This window comes from Gekko japonicus, unplaced genomic scaffold (assembly GCF_001447785.1).
Source record: "Gekko japonicus isolate JY-2015 unplaced genomic scaffold, Gekko_japonicus_V1.1 scaffold1822, whole genome shotgun sequence".
Taxonomy (NCBI): Eukaryota; Metazoa; Chordata; class Lepidosauria; order Squamata; family Gekkonidae; genus Gekko; species Gekko japonicus.
Window position 1 is genome coordinate 58,141 of NW_015163657.1, and position 14,702 is coordinate 72,842.

General features: G+C 47.9%; 1 protein-coding gene across 1 annotated transcript in view; it reads right to left on the reverse strand.

Annotated features, from left to right (window-relative positions):
- Positions 1-564: 564 nt before the first annotated feature.
- OPRK1 (opioid receptor, kappa 1) overlaps positions 565-14,702 on the reverse strand; it is a 34,955-nt gene continuing 20,817 nt past the window's right edge. Inside the window, exons 3-4 of the mRNA XM_015407713.1 lie at positions 12,802-13,154; positions 565-1,091 (exon numbers count right to left, since the gene is read on the reverse strand). Of these exons, the coding sequence (XP_015263199.1) occupies positions 565-1,091; positions 12,802-13,154 (880 nt within the window). The remainder of the gene's footprint in view (positions 1,092-12,801; positions 13,155-14,702) is intronic.

The window sequence follows — 14,702 nt, forward strand, 5'->3', positions numbered from 1 at the left end:
AACCAGCAGAAGACTAGTTTCCATAACTGATTACATGATTCAAGGCTATGTAAATATCTGGAAATACACGTTGCATACATATGCTATAAGGAAAGTGTTGATTCTGTGGTTTTGGCAGGTGTTATAAGCTCAGAACTGACATCTTTTCTTATAATACTGTATAGTAAAAGATTATTACAGTCTAACTGATTTTTACCAGTCACTGAAAGCCACACTATCATTTCCATCCAGAATCTAAACAGCAGCAGTAAGGTAGCATAAGAAAAATAGATTTCCCTTTCCACAAAGACATTAGCATAATGAAGAGCTTCCTTTGCTTTTTCTTCCCAAAACTGATATTCAGCTATGTACAAAGATTTGTTTTTAATATGATCCAAAAGCACATTTGAATAAACCTTTATTACCAGCTGTAGTGATATATCAGTTCAGATTGTGGGATTTTTTACATGGTATCAAATGGGTCTATTATTGTCCATTTCACACTGCAGTAGTTATCTGAGTTAGTCCAAGGTCATTGGACTCATCTTGTCCTGGAGGACAGTAAGATGACATTTCCACGGCTAGTCATACTGGTTTGTTTGTCCCATCAACCTCTTCTGTATAAGCAGGGTCTCGGATTGTGTTTCTCACTCTGTTGGTGCTGTGTCTGTCTGTCTTCATCTTAAAAGGAAAGCAGAAATCTTTGAAACAACGCTTGAAGTTTTCATCCAGAAAAGCATAAAGGATGGGATTGAGACTGCTATTGGTGTAGCCCAAAGCAATGCAGAAATAATAACTGGAAATGGCTGCAGTACTGTGGGACACATCCCCCAGGGCCTCAACCAATACAAAAATGTGGATTGGAGTCCAACAGATGATAAAAACTGCAACTACAACAAGAACCAATCTGGTGATGCGGCGGAGGTTTCGGTCTTTTTCTCGAGACCCAGAAAGAAGTCTCACGCTCTTCAAGCGCAGAATCATCAGAGTGTAGCAAATTACTATAATCAGCACTGGGATAATAAATGCAAACACGAAGACACAGATTTTCATAAAGATGTCCCACCAGACATAGTCTTCATCTGGAAACTGCAGTGAACACTCGATACTGCCTGTATGAAAGGCCAATAAGAACAACAATCATGGACAGATTAAATAAACAGAATTGACAGTACAACATGGCTCATAATTTACTAGATTTTTAAGAAATGCTGTTCCAAGAAGGGCCATCAGCTAGTTGAAGCAGTTCTTCTCCAGGAGCACTGATTTACTCCCTGTAAATTATAAAAACCAGACTTGTACATCTGCGGCAGTTCAGTTTATAGGGCTTCTTTTTAGGAAAGGAAAAATAACTGATGATTTTTTTTTATGCCAGCCAAAAGTGGTTGTACTTCAACCTCCACCCATTTGACCAGCCACTCTATACCCATCCAAGACTCCCCTTGGCTCAGGGCAGATTTTAAAATCACCCATATTTGAGTTGTCCAGGGGAAAAATGCTTCTTTAGCAATATAACCTTGAACATGGATGGTGCTTAAAGGGGGTAAGAGTTAACAAAGTTTTACATTCATTTAAGAAAGATGTCCCTTGTAAGTCAGTAAACGCATATGACTTTAAAAATTACAACTTTTTTGTGACTTACTTTTGTCACAAATCAATCATTAAAAGATCAATTAGGGACAAGAGTCTAGAAGACCAAAAAAACAGATATCAACAATGCATTTAATTAATAATGAAAAACAAATCATAACTGTTCTCAATCAGTGTATAAATTTTTGATGCTAAAAATCGATACTATATTCTATCTGGGTTGGCAAACGGATTCAACACAGTTAGTTTGATTGTGAGGAAGTTGCTCATTTTCTGTTTGTTTCTTTGAAGCCGTCCTTCAAAGCCGATTGTGGCTCTGCTGTAGCCGTGGGATACTGTGGTGCCAATTTCCCTTTTCAAAGAAAGCGCAAGGCACTATTAAGGAGGACTGCGCTAATGCCCAGCCAATGGGAAGGATGTATTTGCCGCAAGCTGCTGATGCAAGTAAGTGCTGCAAGCATCACATCCCTGCTGAGCCTCTTCCTCTCCCCAGACTTCACTGTCTGCACACAGTGCCCCCGAATCCCCAGGAATTTCCCCAGCTGGGACAACAACAGCCACTAGACACAGGAGAGAAATGAAAGTAATCATATCAGAAAACTAGCACTATAGACCAGCATCCTCTTTGTTCTGGGAAGTAGGTGATCCGGGAAAGGCCATTCCATAGCACTGTCCAGATCTGCTTTATTATTAAGGCCGACTGATGCCCTCAGCACAGCACAGCAGTGGTGCCCCTCGGCCCTTCCATTACTTACTGATCACACATTAAGACTCAATATGTGCTGAAGGTGGAATAAGAGATTAAAAATTCAGTTTTCTTCCAGGCCACCCCCCAGGCCAGACCCCACAACTATATTAAATATAAACTGGAACTCGTCAGTTGACTAAAGCTGCGTGTGGCAGTGGAAGAGTTAAGGACATGATAGCTAGAGGAAAAACTCTGGGGTGTCCCCCTTCCCTTGGTGCTTTAAGCACATGCTTATTTGGCTTAATGGTTAATTCAGGGCTGGTTCCCTCTTATCTGGAAACTGATTTCTGAGAGGGGCCATCAGGCTGTCTTGCTATTAACTTCTGACTGCTTCTCCCCTGCTCTCCTTGTTGGATAAAAGTTCAGCTAGCCTTCTGCTCTGTTATAGGACTTGACTCCTATCAAAATGGGAAAGAACTTTGCCAGTCTTGGACTGGGACACTTTGTTGTTTGTGACCATCCAGTATTAATCATATCTATTATGTATGTATGTGCCAGCAAGTTGCAACCAACTTATGGTTACTCCAGCAAGGTTAAAGAGAAGCAGAATTGGTTTGCCATTGCCTTACTGTACTGAGTCTCCTAGGTGGTCTCCCATCCAAGTACCTGCTTTGCTTACAAGATCTGACAAGATTGGGCTACAGCATACCCTTCTATATTCCCAATTAAAACCATTATGCTAGATACAAATAAGATACTTAAAGGATAGTCCTGGGGGGGGGGGTGAAAGTGTTCAGGGAGCCAACTGACTTTTGTGTTGGCGTATGTCTGAGATATGCCAGTGTAACAGCCAGTTATGATGGTACATTTTGGAGCAGAGAGAATGCTCTGTCATTTGCCTGTTTCCCACCCTCAGCAGACAGGGAGAATCTGTAGTTTGGGGGGCTCTGGCAGCTACTCCACTGTACATGGTGAACCAACTTGCCATGTGATCCTTTAACTCATTTCCTTGCAGAATTACAGCCTTGAACAGCAGCTGTAGGTGCTGCTGTGGATGGATCACCAGCAATCCATGAGCACTTCAACACAGGACAGGTGAGTGTAATTTGGATGGTACCATCTTGCAAGACTGATGGCAAGAATGAACATCGACATCTTGGGAATCAGTGAACTGAAGTGGATGGGAATGGGCAAATTTAACTCAGAAGCCCATTATATCTACTACTATGGTCAAGAATCCAGCAGAAGAAATGGTGTGGCCTTTATAGTCAACAAGAGAGTGAGAAAGGCAGTAATGGGATACAATCTCAAAAACAACATAATTATCTCAGTTCAAATCCAAGGCAAAACCATTCAACTTCACAGTAATCCAAGTCTATGACCCAACCACTGATGCAGAAGAGGCTGAAGTGGACCGGTTCCGTGAAGACATACAACACCTCCTGGAACTAACACCAAAAAAAGATGTCCTCATCAGCATAGGGGGCTAGAATGCTAAAGTAGGAAGTCAAAAGGTAACCGGAATAATGGACAAGTTTGGCCTTGGAGAACAAAATTAACCCAGGCATAGGCTACCAGAGTTTTGTCAAGAGAACATGCTGGTCATAGCAAACACCTTCTTCCAACAACCTAAGAGGTGACTCTACACATGGACATCACCAGATGGGCAACACTGCAATCAGATTGATTATATAATTTGCAGTCAAAGATGGAGAAGCTCTATACAGTCAGTAAAAACAAGACCTGGAGCTTACTGTGGCTCAGCTCATGAGCTACTCATTGCAAAATTCAGGCTTAAACTAAAGACAGTTGGGGAAACCACTAGGCCATTTGGGTTTGACCTAGATCATATCCCTTATGAATATATAGTGGAGGTATAGACAGAGTGCCTGAAGAACTATGGATGGAGGTTCAATACTGCCCCCAAAAGGAGGCATCAACCCCCCCCCCCCAAAAAAAAGAAATGCAAGAGAGCACAGTAGCTGTCTGGTGAAGCTTTACAAATAGCTGAGGAAAGAAGGAAAGTGAAAGGCAAAGGTGAAAAGGAAAGATTTACCCAACTGAATGCTGATTTCCAGAGAACAGCAAGGAGAGATAAGGAGGCCTTCCTGAATGAACAATGCAAAGTAATAGAGGAAAACAATAGAATGGGAAGGACTAGAGATCTCTTCAAGAAAATTGGAGAAATCAAGAGAACATTCCATGCATATCTGGCCATGACAAAGGACAAAAACAGTAAGGACCTAACATAAGCAGAAGAGATTAGGAAGAGATGGCAAGAATACACAGAAGAACTATACAAGAAGGACTTCAATGTCCTTGACAACCATGACGGTGTGATCACTGACCTCAAGCCAGACATCCTGGAGTGCAAAGTCAAATGGACCTAAGAAAGCATTACTAACAACAAAGCTAGCAGAGGTGATGGTATCCCAGCTGAGCTATTCAAAGTCTTAAGAGATGATGCTGTTAAAGTGCTGCACTCCATACGCCATCAAATTTGGAAAATGCAACAATGGCCACAGGATTGGAAAAGGTGAGTTTACATTCCAATCCCAAAGAAGGGCAATGCCAAGGAATGTTCAAACTATCGCACAATTGCACTCATTGCACATGCAAAGTTCCTACAAGCTAGGCTTCAGCAGTATGTGGATAGAGAATTGCCAGAAGTATGAGCTGGGTTTCGATGAGGTAGGGGAACTAGGGATAAAATTGCCAACATTCGCTGGATTATGGAGAAAGCAAGGGAGTACCAGAAAAATATCTACTTCTGCTTCCTTGACTACGCTAAAGCCTTTGATTGTGTGGATCACAACAAACCATGGCAAGTCCTTAAAGAGACGGGAGTACCAGACCACTTCACATGTCTCCTGAGAAACCTGTATAAGGGTCAAGAAGTGACAGAACTGGATATAGAACAACTGACTGGTTTAGCATAGGAAAAGGATGTATGTGGTCACCCTGCTTATTTAATTTATATGCAGAGTACATCATAAAAAATGCCAGCCTGGATTACTCAGGAGCCAGAATTAAGATTTCCGGGAAAAACATCAACAACCTCAGAATTGCCGATGATGATACCACTCTAATGGCAGAAAGTGAAGAGGACATAGAGCTTCTTGTTGAGGGTGAAAGAGGAGAGCGCAAAAATTGGTTTGAAACTCGACATCAAAAACACCTAAGATCATGGCATCTGGCTCCATCACTCCTTGGCCAATAGAAGGGGAAGTCATGGAAGCAGTGACAGACTTCACGTTCCTGGGATCCAAGATCACTGCAGACGGTGACTGCAGCCATGAAATTAGAAGATGCCTGCTCCTTGGGAGGAAAGGTATGGTGAACCTAAACAGCATAATAAAAAGTAGAGACATCACCCTGCCAACAAAAGTCTAAATGGTCAAAGCAATGGTATTTCCAGTAGTAATGTATGGCTGTGAGAGTTGGAGCATAAGAAAGGCTGAGTGCCGAAGAATAGATGCTTTTAAATTATGGTGCTGGAGAAGACCCTTGAGAGCCGCTTGGACTGCTAGGAGAGCAAATTAGTCAACCCTAAAAGAAATCAACGCTGACTGTTCCCCGGAAGGCCAAATATTGATGCTGAAGCTCAAATACTTTGGTCACCAAATGAGAAGGGAGCGCTCACTGGAGAAGACCCTGATGCTGGGAAAGATTGAAGGTAAAAGAAGAAGGGGACGGCAAAAGATGAGATGCAACAAACATGAAATTAAGCAAACTCCAGAGGATGATGGAAGATGGGAGGGCCTGGCATGATGTGGTCCATGGGGTTGCGAAGAGTCAGACTTGACTGTGCAACTGAACAACGTCTTGTGCCACAAGGTGTGTGTGGTGAGCCTCCCCACCATGCAGCTGCATCTGCAGACCTTGTCAGGACAACATATCCATGGCACTTGTGCCCCCTTGCCATGGCTGGACATATCTGTGCTTTACTTTCCCACAGATGAAAATTCAAACTCAACCTGCAATATGCGCCCCCTTGCCCAGCTAGTGCAGAGTTTCAGGTTAGGGTGCCATCAATATGCTGATGACACCCAACTATATCTGTTGATGGGTGACCGGCGAAATACCATCCCCAGGAATCTTGCCAAGGGTTTGGAGGCTGTGGTGAGATGGTTAAAACAGAGTTGGCTCCAGGAAAGATGGAGGTTCTGTGGCTGGGTAGGGGGGAGACTCGTTTGGGTTGCCAGCTCCCAACTCTCAAGGGTGTGCCACTATCACTGGCACAGACCATCAGGACTCTGGGCGTGACCCTGGACTCTTCCCCATCCATGGATGGCCAGGTTGCGAAGGTTGCTAACCTGGCATTTCTCCAACTTTGCCAGGTTAAGCAGCTGGCTCCCTGACCTAGCCACGGTAATCCACGCAACGGTCACCTCCAGTTTGAATTACCGTGTAATTTGCTCTACACGGGCCTGCCCCTGTGCCTGACTCGGAAGCGTCAACTGGTCCAAAATGCAGCCGTGTGAGTCCTCACAAGGACTCAGCAGATGGCACATATTCAACCAGTGCTACATGAGCTGCATTGGCTTCCAATGGAGCTCCGGATCAGGTTCAAGGTTCTGGTTTTGACCTTTAAGGCCCTTAGCGGTCAGGGACCTACATATCTTTGGGACTGCCTCTCCCAATATGCCCCTGGAAGGGCATTGCACTCAGGAAATAAGAACCTGCTGGTGGTCCCCGGCCCGAGAGAGGTCTGTCTGTCCTTGACTAGGGCCAGGGCCTCTTCAGCCCTGGCCCCTGCCTGGTGGAACGCTCTGCTGGAAGACATCCGTTCCCTGCGGGAGCTGCTACCTTTCTGTGGGGCATGCAAGGCAGAGATGTTCTGCCAGGCTTTTGGTTGAGGACTGCGATGAGACCTCTTTTGGCACTCGCTTGTGGTTCCTCATTCATCTTGGCCCCTCCTCGGGTTGCCAAGTCCATCTTCCACCCCAGCGGGGGACTTTGGGGGAAACTGGAGGGGGTGGGGCATCCCCAACGTGATGACATCATGTTGGGGACGTCTTCCGCCCCCCCCCCGCCCGTGCACCAGATCTCCAGAAACAGCAGTTCCCTGCACTTAAAGGAGCCGGTGTTTCCCTTTTAAATGCAGGAGCCTGCGTTTCCCCTTCAAGAGCAGCCGCGTTTCCCTTTTAAGAGGACGAAGCTGGCGTTTCCCTGCAAGCTTGCGGAGATCTGGCTTGGGAGGAAACACGGGTTGCACACACTTAAAGGGAGAGAGATGGGTGGCTGTGGGTGTTGGGGGTGGGGCTTCCCCCTGCGGCCATATGTCCGGGGGCGGGTAGAACCCCCCAAAAACAGGGGACCCCTGGCAAACCGGGGGGGTTGGCAACCCTAGCCCCTCCCCCAAGGTAGACCGAGGAGTTAGGTTTTTCCGCCACCTTAAGTGTTATTGTATACTAATTTTACTGTGGTTATTTATTGAACTATTTTAATGTAGGTGGATGTGAATGTTAATACTGTTGTAAGCCTCCCTGAGCCCTGCTTGCAATTTAATAAATAAATAAAAAGGAGACTTGTGAGTGTGGCAAGTCCCGCCTCCTCACACACACTCTGCTCAGTCTGCTGTCCCAGCCCTCCTCTTGAAGTGGAGCATCACACCCAGCTAGCCCTTCCAAGTTCCACCTGCAGTGCCATCCCACAGACACAGGCCATGCCAGGGATCCTCAGTCCTCTTTTCCATGGCCCCAGGGAGGAAGCAGATGGAGTCTTCACACCTCACCAGGGTTTGCAGTTCAATAAAGTCTGTGTTGTGCCAGAATTGTCTCCCTGTCTGTTTGGTTGGTTTTGACTACATGGCAGGAGCTCCACACCCCTCCCTGCCTCACTCACTCCCCACCTCATCTGTGACTCGCCCAGAGGGCTTCCTCAGGACATGTCTGAGAGAGGGCTCTTGGGTGCCTTGGGTGGCTGTGGATGCTTGTGCAGTCCCACTGGTCATAGTCATCTGCCAAACATAGCGGGGGCCCAGCAGCACCTCCAAAGGTGACCTAAGGACAGGTTCCCTCCCTCACCTCACAAGCTGCTGTGTGAATAGGGTTGCCAAATGAATTTTGGCCGGGAGCGGGGGGCTCCCGGCAGGCGTCTAACTCGTGCGCGCGCATCACCTGGAAGTGACGTCGCACGCTGGGGGCGGGGCCACACCATTTGAGGGGGAAACTCTTTGTTTCCGCGTGGGGCGGAAGTCGGGCCTTGAAAGCGGGGGGAAATCCGCCCCCCGGGGGGATTTGGGAACCCTATGTGTGAAGGGGAGAGGGACCAGAGGGTGGTCTGGGTGAATGAACCAGCTTGATGTTCTGGTTAGAGCGTGATACAAGATCTGGGAGACCCAGATTCTGTTCCTCACTTGTTCCATGGAAGCTAGGTGGGTGGCCTTGGGCCAGATGCACACTCTGAGCCTAACCAACCTTACAGGGTTGTTGTAAGCATGAAACGAAGGAGAGAAGACTGGTGTAAGCCCAGCCTCGTAGCAAGGAATTTTTTCAAGTGGGGGCACTGGGGGCACTAATTAAATTAAAAGAACAGGAAGGAAAGGGAATGGGGGGAGGGAGTGGAGTAGCAGCTTTTTACCTCAGCTGGCTTCGGGCTGGTGTGGCAAGCTCTTCCTTCCTTTCACTGTACTTGCCTGAACCCTCGGCGTGGAGCTCTGCCTCCAGGAAGCTGGGCTGCTCTGGAGAAAGAAGGAAGACCCTCCCCCCCCCAAGCTGATCTGAGCAGGTGGCCCTTTGCAAGGGAAGTGGGCAAAGTCCCCCAAAGAACTGCAAAAGAGAGTGTGCACTCTTTCTCCCCCCCCCCCATAAGGAGCTTTTGCAGAAAGGGGGAATCATAGAATCATATAGTTGGAAGGGACCTCCAGGGTCATCTAGTCCAATCCCCTGCACAGACAAGCTTTTTGCAGCTTGCCCAGCTGGATGAGAAGGGAAGAAGGGGACTTAAAGGGGAAGACTGGGGGGAAGATTGGCATGAGGGCATCCAAGATTTGATAGGGGGTACCGCCAACAGCGCTCCACCCCCACTGGCTACAGGCCTGTGTAAGCCACTTGGGGGAGAAAGTTGGGAAATGAATACAATTAATGAGTGGAGTTCATAACTGTGTCTCTACTCAGTTTGGTGTAGCCAGTTTGGTGTAGTGGTTAAGTGCATGGACTCTAATCTGGGAGAACCGGGTTTGATTCCCCACTCCTCCACTTGCACCTGCTGATGTGACCTTGGGTCAGTCACAAGCTCTGGCACAGCTGTCCTTGAAAAAGAGCAGTTTGTGTCAGAGTTCTCTCAGCCGCACCCACCTCACTGGGTGTCTGTTGTGAGGAGGGGAAGGGAAAGGAATTTGTAAGCTGCTCTGAGACTCCAAGTGAAGGGCAGGGTATAAATCCAATCTCTTCTTCTTCTTCTTCTACTCTAGAAGTGGGGGGTGAGCTTCTTTCACCCAGTGGGAAGACAGCTGTGAAGAAAATACTGAGGGGCCGGGGAATCATGGGGGTCCACGGAGTCAATGGCTGGGGGAAGCCAATGCCGCAGGTGGGGGGGCTTGGGGGGGATATGTCCATTGGACATACTGGCAGCAAGGAACACCAAATGACTTTCATGGTTTCCATTGCAATACATTAGTACTGCATTACTACACATGGAAGTAATTATGAATACAGAATGGATTTGAAATGACAGTCTCTGAGCACTCATTGCTCTCGAACTGGAATGACAGAGCCCAGAGTGGAATGGCAGTCATTCCAGTCCAAGACCCCCTTTGCTCTATTAAGGAGGGAGTTGGGCGATAGGAGGGGGGTGCTGCATACCCCCACATCTGAGCCTACCCATAGTGGCCCCCTCTCCTGCTCCACCACTGGCAGGGGTGGTGCAGGAGTGCCCTAGGCAATATAGCTGGGCTGCTGGAAAGTGCACCCTTCAGTGAGTAAATGCATAAGGTGGAAATGGTAGCCCCCCTTCTGCTCATCAGGGACCCTGTGCTTTGTGTGGGCATTGGGGCAGCTGTGGATGCCTGTGGGGCAGGCAGCCCAAACCCCCTTCCCCCCATCAGGTGCCTGGATCTGCTGACCGGAGTTGGTCCCTTTAAGGGGGGTGGGGGATGTTCTACTGACAACGGGAGACATTCTTGTGGCCCACTCCTCTCTGCCCACCGCCTAAGATGGATGCTGGACTCCACCCCCTTGCCACATGGCCCCTGATTGGTTCTGGTGGCTCTGTCATAGTGTCACCGCCTCCATACAATGTATCCACCGACTGCAGTGGCACAGTTGCTAAAGACACTACCCCAGTTACAATCAGAAAATGCTATGAACCCACCAACTTTGCTGGCCACTGCATAACTCATACCCATAGGGAATGGACTAGCACTGCCATAGCTATGCAGCAGTCAGCCACTGTGGCACAGCTGCAGCACAGGAATGCTCTGTCCATTAATATGGAGTATTCTTACTTTAGTTTCTTCCTAGGCTGGAAAATCATTCAGATAAGATGGGGGGGAATAGTGAGATTGTTGCCGTTCAGTTAATGTAACAAATATAATCAATGTTTATCTCAGTTTAGTGGAAACAGAGGGATAATCTCTGGCAATTTACTTCCATAAAATGAGTTATAAAAGCAGGGTGTTAGAGCACTCCTGGTATTTTCCAGTCCTTTATGCAAGTGCAAAGTGTAATGGGTGATGGGGAGATATGAGGGGCTTCTTCCCACTTGAGTCTTTCCCCCTGAGCCCAGATTTCTCACCCTCATTATAGCCTGAAGTCTGTAAACATTGTCACATTCAGTCTGATACCACTACTGCTTTTAGTGAATGAGTCTCAGCCTCACCTTGCAAATACATTTTATTGCCTCTTTACCAATACACAGTTCTGTACCTCCTTAATGCACTGAAGCATTCACATTTTTAGTGGCTGGAAAGAGAAGCAGAAGCTTTTAGAGGGCTTGCTCTGGAAGTAATAAGGAAGAACTGCTGACAGTGGAGATGCACGATTTACAAAGTGGAATTTATGGAGCAGGGGGGAATATTATATGGCATACGATAATACTCCAGCCCACTTGATTGAATCAGTGACCCAACAGTCTTTTCTCCTCTGCAATAAATTGTGTATTTTGCTCTAATTGACAATAAATTCACAGTGAAAACACAGAAAATGTAGGGCTGATTTTTATGTTATAACTGTCACATAGAAGCTGCTGGGGCAAAAAAATAATAATCCACAGAATGGCTTCTCCATATGTAGATGTAATACTGTGACTACATCATATGTGGAGCACCCCCATTGTTTGGGAACTCTCTAGAGCATCTCTAGATGTGTTCATGCCTGGAAGCTCTCTACACAGTAGAATCCATGTAGGAAGCCTCCCTACACTTTAGCTATTGCATGGAGCATCTTTCTCAGGACGGACGTTTCCAGAGTTTTCATATGGCCAGTGTAAACCCTGGTTTGCTAATATGATGATGTAGCATGGATATCTATGTTTTAGGGATGGCTTACAGGCTGATTTACTGTCGGGTCCTGGGTCTGCAGGGTGCTCACCCCCTCCGTCTGCCGGAGCACAGAGACACCCCCGGGAGGTCCGGGAGGTGAGTCTGTGAGCGTGCCGCCATCAACCGGAAGTCCAGGGTGTGACTTTTATGCTGAGTGGCCTCAGATGATGCAGGAGGAGGTGGGTTTGGTAGACACCCGAGTCCCTCTCTCCTGCTTGCAGGTTCCCCGTTGCTGTCTCCAGCCCTCTGGGTCTCTCCCACACTCTTCCTCCCTGGCCAGCCTTGAACTCCCTGCTTAAGTCTTCCCCCTTGGAGTGAGGCCCAAGCCATCCAATTCCTCTCCTCCCCCATAAGGATCTGGCTGACAGCCAAACCTTCCTCCCAATGGGTTGCTTTCACTCTCTCCTTGAACATACCCCCTAGCCTTACCCTTGGCGTGGTTTGAAGCTGACGCACCTGTTACCAGTCTTCCTTTGCTATTCAATCTCCCTGTCACTGTGGCTGGCCTCTCCTCCCCCTGGGGAAAGTCCCTCCTTTAATCCAGCTGAGAACCTAGGAGATGCTGGTGATGCCTCCCTGAGCTGCAAGATGATGTCTCCTGCTTTTTCTTTTGACAACCATCTGGCTTTCTTCAAGGTTTGTGAGTGTGGGGATGGCGATGGGAATTTCACCTCCGGACACTTACTTAATGTGGTGTGGCATGGCAACCCAATGTCGACTCAGAAAGAAAAAAAAACTTTTAGTCTACTGAGTCATAGGCCCATTCTGCAGCTAGCATTTGCTCCGCTGTTTTACCAAACACATGTTGGGATAGAAATTCCCCTCTACATGGCATGCCACTTTCACTTTCTTTGATTGTCGGAGTTTATGGTAGCCTCCACACTGCATGGTGGTTTGATTTATGGCCATTTTATGGCTATTCAGGGGTAACTCTGCAGTCAGTACGGCACTGGCCTGGAGTATTTGAATGTGGTTTTGATCCTACTACAAAGTGGCCAAAAAAAAACCCTTTCCCATTAAACAGTGATGATCCCGTGCACAGAGCAGAGCCTAAACTCACCTTCCCTGACCTTGGTGCCTCCAAGAACAATGGCTGATATGCCCACTGATGAAGATAACAGCCAGATGCAGATATTGATCATCTTTGCCTTCAGAGGGGTACGGAAGTCCAGAGCCTTCACAGGGTGGCACACAGCAATGTATCGATCCACACTCATCATGGTCAGCGTGAATATACTGGTAAACATGTTGTAGTAGTCAATGGAAACGATGATCTTACACAGCACATCTCCAAATGGCCATGAGTTCATTAAGTACACTGTGCTTTGGAAAGGCATTGTTGTGGTAACTAAGGCATCAGCCAGAGCTAAGTTAAAAATATAAATGTTGGTGGCTGTCTTCATCTTTGTGTACCTGGAGCACAAGAAGAAGAGGAAAAAAAATATAAATCTGTCTCCTAAGAAGAATATTTAGAAACATCAGAGCCAAGATAAAATGGCATGAGGGCTTTTGACATTCAGCTCCAGTCTTCCTTTTTATTTTTATTTTTTTATTATTATTAAATATGTTGTCAAAGGCTTTCACAGCCGGAGTTCATTTGTTGTTGTAGATTTTCCGGGCTGTATGGCCGTGGTCTTGGCATTGTAGGACCTGACGTTTCACCAGCAGCTGTGACTAGCATCCTCACCTTGTCACAGAGTACTCCATCTTTTTGTGTTATACCTCTGAGGATGCCAGTTGTAGCATGGATGGGAATATATAATTTTTTTAAAATTCAGATGATCAGGGGGATCAGGGGGCTTGCCCTTCAATGGCTTGCCTCGTTTCTCCAAGGCCGGGGACAGAGGGTAGTGCTAGGGGGACAGCAGTCCCGGAGGCACCCACTTGAGTGTGGGGTGCCTCAGGGGGCTGTCCTTTCCCCGATGCTGTTTAACATATACATGCGCCCCCTCGCCCAGATTGTCCGGAGGTATGGGCTGGGGTGTCATCAATACGCAGATAACACCCAGCTCTATTTGATGTTGTGTGGCTGGTCAGACTCCGACCCAGAAGATCTGCACTGGGCTTTACAAGGCTGAGCAGGCTGAAGTTAAACCCAGCGAAGATGGAGGTCCTGTGCTTGAGTCGGACCGGATCGGGGTTAGGGCTTCCACTTCCGACTTTCGATGGGGCACCTTTGGTGCCAGCTTCGAAGGTTAAGAGTTCAGGAGTGCTCCTGGACCCCACCTTAATGATGGAGGCCCAGGTGGCAGCCACTGCCAGACTGGCCTTCTATCATCTGCGGCTAATACGGCAGTCGGTTCCTTTCCTTGACCACAATGACCTAGCTACAGTGATCCATGCAACGGTCACCTCGAGGCTAGACTACTGTAATGCTCTCTACATGGGGCTGCCTCTGTCGCAAATCCAGAAGTTACAGCTGGTGCAGAATGCTGTGGCCAGGTTGTTGATGAGCGTCCCGGTCTGGGAGCACACCCGACCTGTGCTCAAAGCGCTGCACTGGCTGCCTATAGCATACCGGGTTCGCTTCAAAGCGCTGGTGCTTACCTTTAAAGCCCTACATGGCCTGGGTCCGACTTACCTGAGGGACCGCATTTCCCCATACATTCCCCAAAGAGCACTTCGGTCAGGGTCACAACACCAGCTGGTTACCCCGGGCCCTAAGGAGGCCAAGCTTGTGGCAACAAGGGCCAGGTCATTTTCAGTGGCGGCTCCTACCTGGTGGAACAAGCTCCCGGAGGAGATCAGGGCCCTGCGGGACCTTGTGCTAGGGTTGCCAAATCTTGAAAACGGACCGGCGGGGGAGCGTCCTGCTGGTCCAGGAGCCGATCGTGCGTGTGTGCGCGCGCGCGCCGCCGGGGCGTCACCAGAAGTGACGTCACACGCTGGGCGGGGCCACGCCATTTGAGGGGAAAACAAAGAGTTTTCCCCTCAAATGGCCCCAGCGTGCGACGTCACTTC